Source organism: Augochlora pura, chromosome 7, assembly GCF_028453695.1.
Source record: "Augochlora pura isolate Apur16 chromosome 7, APUR_v2.2.1, whole genome shotgun sequence".
NCBI lineage: Eukaryota > Metazoa > Arthropoda > Insecta > Hymenoptera > Halictidae > Augochlora > Augochlora pura.
In genome coordinates, this window is record NC_135778.1 from 25,779,187 (window position 1) to 25,788,875 (window position 9,689).

Consider the following 9,689-nt stretch of genomic DNA (forward strand, 5'->3'; position numbering starts at 1 on the left):
CACCTAAGAACTTTCCAATCTCTATGAAGCTCGGAATTATAATAATACTAATTGTAATACTTTTTAGGTAACTATCTTTCACCTGCGACACGTGAGGCTCCCGGTCGCGACGGTACTGCGTTTATTGAGTTCACGCTCTCGGTGAACGTGTAATCATGTGCGACACCTTCTTTTCTCGGCGTTGCCTTCCTTTCTTCCGTCATCTTTCTCTGTTCTTGCGGCCTACGCGGTTAGCGTCTGCTTTTAATTGCAAAACATTATGTCGGAATATTTCGAACAGAACATTCTGCGAAAAAATCACCACTTTCTTCTCGGCAATTTTGATGTACCAATAATATCTTCGATTATTGATCTTTTTCTGTCACTCATTTAGTTCGAATGTAATATGTTTTTAATTGAACGTGTTGGTGTTAAGTAATTTTATATTGATAGTAATTTATTTAAGTAACTTAATTTTACATTAACAGTTGATTTATATATTACGAGTAATTTAGACGTGAAAACATAATTCTTCTTTTCGAAAAATTGAATTAATAAAAAATTCTGTATTTTGAAAAAATAAACTAATCATGAATTTAGCATGTTACGACGTTCAGTTATAGTTTCCTTATTGGCAGCCATTGTGATGCAATCGATACTATTTCCAATAGATTATTTTCTTTTCAATTCCTAGTCACATGAAGGACAACCGAAGCATACAATGAGGAAATCGCGATCGTACATTCGAAGAACGAAAGTTCGAAAGGACATTCAAAATGAAATTGCAAGAATGAAAATTTGAATTGCAATAGGATTGAAATCGAATAAAGGAAACTGTCCAGGGGTTAATGCTTGTGATGACAAGCTCATGAATGCCTTCTGACTAACATCAGAGTTAAGTGGTGAGCAAACATTGAACAATGAGTATTATACGGATTCCAATCTAACTATATGCTCCAAGAGAAGAAAGTATGAAGCTGTGATTTCATTTGCGGAAGACGTGAACTCAACGCACTTGGAATTTTAATAGTTTCCGTCACCGATTCACCTCCTTTTCCCTCGGTTACATCTTTTTGCAGCTGCTGGATAACAAATAGTTAGCAATTAAATGAATTTCATGAACTGTTACAGAAACATTCTTGCGTATTCCACTCTATTGGGCACAAGAGACAAACATAACCCGGTAATGGAAAAGCTAATGAAATAATATTAAGCGTATGCTTCATTACGTTCCCCTGAAATGTCATCTGCTTCTGTTTGTGAAACGTCAACAATCGAGAGTCCAGAAATTTTGAATAAGTAGATTTAGAATAATTAGTGCAATGTGATTACGTTTTTTGGCAGTTTGTCCAATTCTGTGTGTCAAATGTTAATAATCATGAATCCAGAAATTCTGAATAGTCTATACTGATCCTCGCGATAACTTTAATGCTATTCTCCCCTAACAGTAGTCTCCACATTTAAATATAATTTAATTCTATTTTAATAGTCAAATTTAGTTGTAACAATTTAATACTATTTTAATAATTTAGACAATTTCTAATTTAACAATTATGGTTCTAGTTTATTCAGAAAACTGTAATAGAGATACATATTAAAATAAATAAATAGATTAATAAAGAAGTAATATAGAAATGAAGCAATAACAAATTAAACAACGTTGAATAAATTTATAATTATATTGACTCTGCCAGAAGCTCTAAAGTAAAAACACTGACAGTTCCAATATTTCAATGTAATGCAATTATATTTTCTGAAATGTTACCTGCTTCTTTATTTGAATAATAGATAATCATAAATTTAGAAATTTGATACGTTACGTTAAAAATTAAAACAGTTTTTCAATTCAAATAAAATGTTACTTCGAGCAGGACATGAAATTTCAATAAATAAAATATTTGATTTCGATAATCCACAATCAAATTATGTAATAAATATTTTATCCTGATAACCTGAAACGTAAAATAAAATAGTTTATTTCAATAATCTAAAGTTACAAATATAAATATTTTATCTTGATAATGTAGAACATCAAATAAAACAGTTTCTATTTTAGTAAGATAAAATATAAAAACGATAGAAATTTATTTATTATTAGATTACCAGAATAAATTGTTCGCTATGATTTGATAAAATAAAAGTATTTTATTTCTTTATAATAAATGAAATCGATAAAATATTACGAATAATGGCATAATTATTTAAACATTTGTCGCAACGAATCAACTATTTAATTTTTCAAAATACATTCCTTCGAACAAACGGAATATTTAATTTTCAAAAACACATGCACGATCTATTTGCCGTTTTAAAATACTATTTTACCCATCTCTGTCGAAAAGCCTATCGTTAAAATTTCGTGTCAGAGCCATTGGGACCAGATAGAAGCTGCATGGTCCGTTGCAAACAGGGAATCCAAAGGCAGCCGAATCCGTGGAGGATGAAATCGAAGACGGTTAAGGAGCCAACTGAAAACGTCTTCCTGGTTCGACGGCGCTCAAAAACCGAGTGCCGGGCAGAGAGACAATTGCAAAACTAAGGAAGAAGAATGGAAGAGAGGCTCCGAAGAAGCCAGAAAGGGGAACGTATAGACCTCCCATTCGGCTGATCTCGAGGCTCTTTCCTTTCGTGGCTAGCCCAATAACCGAACAGTCACGTGCGTGGATCCAATTAAAATTTAAAGCTGTTTCAGTCATCAACGGGATGCCTCTCTTCCCATGATGCATCACCGAGAGTGAAGGGAAGATGCGCCTCTCCGTGATCTCCTCTCCACCTCCCACACCCAGAGACGGTCATTCTAATACGCTGGTTAATACACGTGGATATGCAACGCTAAGGATAAACTGTAACAAAGGGTCCGGCAAGGTATATAAACTCTGCCGTGGATCATCTTCTCAGTTCGCTCCGCGTCTTCGGTCATAGCAGCAATATGAATTACCACCAGGTAGGCTATACGGTTACCGTTCCCGGTAACCCATAGAATCTCCGGGACGCTCTCTGGCCGCTCGAACATCGAAATTCAATATTCCGCCACGATTTCTGTACCGTTCTTTCTTTTTTTCTTTGGACAAAGCTCAGGAGTTCGTGGAACAATTTTAGCTCGCAAATGGGCTGAGAATTTTCATATTTCAATTGTATTTTGTATGTTTCATATTTCAATTGCAGTTTTTAATGAGACTGTATCGCTGCTATCAGCTTCATGATAATTTTTCGAATTTATTTCCGAGCTTGGGGCAGTACTCTGTGTTTTCTTCTACGAGTTTTTGAATTTACCGTCTACAGAGGACTCTAGGGTTCTAGACTATCCTTCCGTTTCACCGGTAAGGAAACCTTTCTGTGACTATTCTTTTCACCCTGAGTGATTAAAATTTTTCTTTTCATCATTTCTGTTTGATTTAACGTTGCATCTAACGTTGGTTAACAGATTTTCAAAATCCAATTTGTCACGATAACCTTCTGTGTCTTTTTATAGGCCTTTTGAAATCCTAAAACGGAGTGCCTGCAATGAGATTTCCATTGGAAAGGGATCATCGAATTTCGAATTAGGATTTCGAACCGCTATTAAATAAAGATCTATAAGATCCCGTGTCGTTTTTTATTGCTCGACCGATGTCGTTGTTCGGTCGTCTGGACCGTGTTACGTTCGTTTCGTCATCGTAGAAAGAAAAGAAGGAAAAAGACGATTGAGGAAGACGCTACCAATTGGAAATCGTTCAGTAATCATCCCCGGGATATTAATTTCGACATACACATGAGTTACGCGTCCGCAAATCATTGGCACGCGATACTTCGAGGCTTTCTATTCGTCTCAGCATCAGCGTTCTCCACGGATTCTTTTTGTTCGAGGCATTAATGACGTACAGTGACGAAATCGTGCAATCAGTTCATAGAGGAGACACGCTCTCGTCGCGTGTTCGAATTGCTTTTACAAAGTAATTCACCGATTTCTTGCGTACCCCGCTCGAATGAAAAGAGCATCTTCTATTAGACTTTCATCATCGCGTTCTCGATCAACTGTTCGCCCTCGATATTCCCGGCAAGGTTCGACGAAAATTCTGAGTTTCGTTTGGTGCGTCCGCTAGGTCGTCTAGATTTTATCGTAACACGAATTCTATTTTGCTCAATCGTTTTTAAATAACATTTTGTTATACTCGTTTCTCTCGTCTATATCTTTACTGTTATCGTAGCAACCGTTTTCATCGTCTCTTGGAATCTTACCATAAAGTTCGCATTTCTAACCAAATAATACTCTCGGACTCCGCGGTATTCTAAGAGCGTAATTGCAGGGTAATTGTTGGTTCAAGAGTTCTAATTGCGGAGATGTAAGAACAGGATGAGTCCAAGAACATCGTCGCTGAAACTTGTGTTTAGTTTTGATACGAAATACGTGATGCCGAAGCAATTGTTGCTGACACACGTCGCCAAGTCTTCGGAACAAATCTCGATGTTCCTCGGATCGTCAAATAGTCATAATAGTCGTCATAATAGCGTCATTCAGCGGACTCCCTTATCCGAAGGTTTAGTTTTTATCGAAATAATTAATAATATTATTAATTACTAATGTTATTAATAATAATAATATCTAAATCATGGAACGTTCGGATGCCTATTATAAAAATAAATGTTCGGATAAGGAAGTCCCTGCTTTTATCGCTCGGCTAACGAAATGTTAACGAATTTTGTTCTAGTTAACGACGGGGCTGTTGTTGCTCTCGTGTCTCAGCAGCAATGTACTTGCTGGATTGTTGCCGGGTGGTGGTGGCGCCGGTGGAAGTGGCTATCAGTACAATAGACCAGGCGGAGGAGGGTTCGGCGGTTCTGGTGGTTTCACAGGGGATATAGGTGGCGGTGGTGGTGGTGGATTCAGGAGACCTACGACGTCCTACGGACCGCCTGGGGGTGGCGGTGACGGTGGTGGATTCCCTGGTGGGCGTCCATCCACCAATTATGGAGCTCCTGGACAATTCGGTGGAGGTCCTGGTGGCTACCAAGGTGGCGGCGACGGAGGTTACCAAGGCGGATTCGGAGGTGGATATGGACGTGACAATGGCAGAGTGCGTATTATATTTCTAGAATATAGCCATGCAAATAGCAATAGGTTTTGGGTCTTGGTATATTGAATCTGTTAGGTTGTGTAATAGATAGACTACTGATCGTCATGCAACATAGAAATTTTCAAAGACGATATGTATAAGTAATTATATAAAAATGAATTGTTCCTTTTAATAATTTTTGACAAGTTGAAAGTAGTGTAATGAAACAATGAGATTTCTGTTGCGTCTTCACCATTTTATACTCCAGTTTCTTATTTTTATCATGAATGCATAACATTTGACACATAGTGAAAGGTAAGGAAAATTACACAAATTCAGATGAACGTTGAGGTATGTTTTTGAGGAGTTGTTTCTATGAAATTTAGCTTAAATGAAAGCTGGAAGTGTGTCTACTTTAAAATAAGGTTAATTAAGAAAAGTTATTTTTAAGAAAAATTAAAAATCGATCTCTGACATCGTAGGGTTGCAAGATTTAAAAGGAAAAGTATAAAGGAATTTTACGACACGTTCCCATAGAGACATTTCTCCATGCAACTTAGCTAAAATGAAAGCTGCAAGTGCTAATTTAAGACAGGGTACTATATTTTCTTACAGTAAAACGTGAATGGATTTATTCCACAATTAAATACAGCCTTATATCTCATTGAACTATCTTTGCTAACTCTTCTTTAAATTCAATCTAATTTCCTTAGTCACTAGATATCCCCAAATTAATTACTCATGTACAATCATTACAATATTAATAGACCCTTGCACACTCATGCTTCTTCATTCGACTATACGCACCACTGAATTACTCTTGTCATCTCCCCTTTCAACTCATTCTAATTTCCCTGGACAATATGGCCTCTTACAAAAGTATTGGGACTCTTGCTTATTTGGTACAAATTATAATATTGAACAAATTAACTTTGAGAAAGAAATTTTTAATTCTAACAAGACGGCAAATCTTTGCGCAAAATAAAATGTTTCGCATCGATTGCGATAAATAGAGAACGTGCAAACGTTTATTCTTTTCTTGAGTAATTTTAACAAGTTATAAATAACATGATGGAATTGTCGATTTTTTCTAATAACGCCACTGTTTAAACTACTCACTTTTATTATAGACGCATCAAATCCGCAGTCCAATTCCCTATCGGATTTTCATATCTACATTTAATTTTGCTATAAGTGTCCTAATACTTTTAGAGAAGTGTGTATGTACAGCCATTATACACTCGTGTGTATGACACCCGTATACGCTAACACTACAACTTCATACCTCTTTGTTAATTTTCACATGCCAACGAACTACCCACGCTACCTCTTCCTTACGCCCAATCCCATTTTCCAGACCCTAGACACTCGAGATGGCTGCTAGATACAGACTCTCGAGACTAGATAGACGGTCTTAAGATAATCGTTTACCTAAATGAATATCAGTTAGAAACGATGTTACCAGATCCCTAGGTGCTATTGAAATGACGCGAGAACATAATGTGACATGTTGCGCCTCCGCAGCCTCAGCCGTACAGCTTCCAGTACGAGGTCTACGACCCCCCAAGTGGCAACGACTACTCCCAACGTGAAAGCAGCGACGGTAATGTGGTAACAGGGGAGTACAGAGTCTTGTTGCCCGACTCGAGGACGCAGATTGTTAAGTACATGGCCGACGACGCTAACGGATACACCGCTGACGTTCAGTACGAAGGGCAGGCGCAATTTAGCCGCGGTGGTGCCGGAGGGTACCAAGGTGGTGCCGGTGGATATCAAGGAGGCGCTGGTGGTTACCAACAAGGTGGTGCTGGTGGATACCAAGGTGGTCGGTATAATTTTGTTATATCAAGGAGTGATTAACATAGGCGAATTACAAGGAGGAATGAGATGCAATGAAATTAGCATAAATTGATTCGTATAACAGTATTTAAACGTTTGCACTAGACTCGGGACTCCGACTCATCGTTTAAAATCGTTATATAAAGTTTCAAGATAATTTTAACATTATCATTTGTACATATGAAATGCAATTAAGTCGTGGAATGTATTGAAATATCTATTTTGAATCTAGGGTTAAAATGTCTTCTAGCGTAAAGGGTTGAAATAGCCACTGATGAATTGCTTCCCTTTGTTCATTTTATGATAAAGAAACGATCCAATGCTTTTAAACTTTTTTCAATTAATTAATTTATTTATTCGTGCTTTAAACTATCGATTAAATTGTTTCGGTTCAGAAACTTGAAGCTAATAATACAAATAAATCGGGTACCATAAATTACCAAGAGAACGCGCAGACAAATTTCTGTGCTAAAATATGCATAATATAAATTCAATTGTGTGAAAAAAAAAATGGATTATAAGGGGAAAATATTGAAACGTTCTAGTGGCACGTGGATTTGTTTGTCGTTGCAGGAAGGGGTGGTTTCGGCGATGCCGGCAGCAATCAGTATCTCCCACCGCGCTCCAATTACCGGAAATGATTGTGATAACATCAGGAAGCGATACATCCCCCGTATGCTGGGCGACAACCATCACGGACCTCCCTCGTTTTTACAGCTTTTTTTACCTTCTTTTGTATACACTGAATAATCTTATACCACTGAGTCACATTGCACATTTACATTTAATAATCACCCACTGGTATTTATCTTGTATATCGATTAGGATAATTTAATGAATCTTGTATGCGCGTATATAATCCACGTAACTTTGTATGTATACATTTATTTTGTACATGGTAATTCATTTTTATTGTGAAACATACGCTTGTACCTTCTGCTGAGCGATGATCGTCGGACTTCTATAATTGTGTACGTATTTATGCGAGCTTGTAGTAAAGGAGGAATGAAGTAACCTTTATAATGAACATGTTGTACGTTTTATTTTATCTCTCAGAAATCCGTAGTAGCCACCTACTTGAAAATAAATGTTTCGAAATGCTAGGCATACATCGGTTATGTATAACACATATATAAATACAATTTGTTATCCAAATTTGTTAATGCGACTGAAGAAATTTGTAACATTGGAACGCATTCTTGAATGATTTTTACCGTATTACATTGCTCTTACTGGGTAAATAGGCCAAACATTTAATCAAATATTACAGATTTCTTCGGTTGCATTAACCAATTAAGATAACAAATATGCATATACATGTGTCCCATATAAGTGACTGTACATTATCGTAAAGTGAATTCGATCAAACAATTTGTAACAAATAAAATACACACCATAATGACATCCATAATGAGGCAATGGCCATGAACTAATGACCAAGAACAAACACTATGATCTTGACCATGAGATCGAGAAGAGGTCACACTATATTACCCACATATCACTTCTCGGCCAAATGACTGAAATCATTTTTCTCGCTTCTCTGCCTAATGGCTAAGAGAGTTAAAGTCATATTTATTTAATTATGTCTTTCGTTATTTATATGTTCTAATATACCGTAAAGTACTTTGTGCGTGCAGTGTGTATTTATTTAAATATTGCGGCGTAGATGTCAAAGTTATAATTGCAGTTGATTATTTTTGTTACTCACTGTACGTGCTGTTTTTAACAAATTTTATTCAGTTGTTTAAATTCCTGTGCGGTAGGGAAAATACATACGTACATTGGTCGTAGACGCAGCTTGTCAATAATACAAGATATCTCAACAAAGCTATTAACCCTTCGCAGCCGGTGCTATTTTTACTGGAAGTTCAAAATATTTTTTCAGACTTACAGTGTTTCAATTTTATATAACCTGGAGCATTGTATACAGGGTTTATGAAAATTATTGTAACTACTGGAAATGAGAGATTTCTGAGGTTATTTGTAGTAACTTTTTCCTTGAGTTATTAACGACAAATAGTAGCCAATGAGAGGCGTCCGCGCGAATTTTTCCAACGTGCTGCAATGAAGTCCAGGCAAAGAGATGAACCATGCTTCGCTCCGGGGTGCGACGGAAGGAAGGGGCTACGCTCAAACTCTGAGTCGCGTTCGAAATAATGAACAGTAAGTGAATTTTCCAAATTTTTTATTAATTTGTAAAATATCAAAAATATTATTAATAAGAAACTTATCCATTTAGTTTAAATCAACGTCATCCTCGAAAGATAGTCCATTAACCTCGGATAACGTATGAAAAACGGTACAGTTTAATTCGTATACGATAGTGACGAACATAAGAATGACTTCGTGCAAGCTACTCTAACGTTCACTTTCACTGCACTATCATTAAACACTGATCACTAATAATTCAATAATAATAATGAGATTTGCCGTCTCGTAAAAGAAACTGCGAGATAGCAATGCTTCGTTTTCATAGAAGCGAATTTCAACTGTTATTCATCGATCGCGAAACAGTCGTATACAGATCAGCTGTGTCGGTCATCATACATTGTAAAAGGTCAATGCGCTATTCTCCGAAGATGACGAGAAAAATTCAATCTGCGATTTTGTTTACGAGTTAAAACAGTGTCGACGGTCTCGGGTCATGTTCGAACCAATGACCAAGACACAGAACGCGAACTTGCGGGGGCGGACACGGCGTTCTCCTCGTACTCCTCCTAGGGGGGCTGCTTATCGATACGACCATGGGCTCCCGGGGTAAAGATGAAGCCCGGACTCGTGGTCGCAGTACTCTAGTGCTGTACGGCCCACTTCTGCTCACACCAGACGACACCT

The 9,689-nt window shown here is 37.2% G+C and overlaps 1 protein-coding gene across 1 annotated transcript; it reads left to right on the forward strand.

Annotated features, from left to right (window-relative positions):
• Positions 1 to 2,908: 2,908 nt before the first annotated feature.
• Positions 2,909 to 7,504, forward strand: LOC144472970 (uncharacterized). Its single transcript, XM_078186466.1, has 4 exons — positions 2,909 to 2,923; positions 4,668 to 5,033; positions 6,537 to 6,837; positions 7,425 to 7,504. The coding sequence occupies exons 1-4, from the start codon at positions 2,909 to 2,911 to the stop codon at positions 7,490 to 7,492; spliced, it is 750 nt and encodes a 249-aa protein (XP_078042592.1). The 3' UTR covers positions 7,493 to 7,504.
• The last annotated feature ends 2,185 nt before the right edge of the window (positions 7,505 to 9,689 follow it).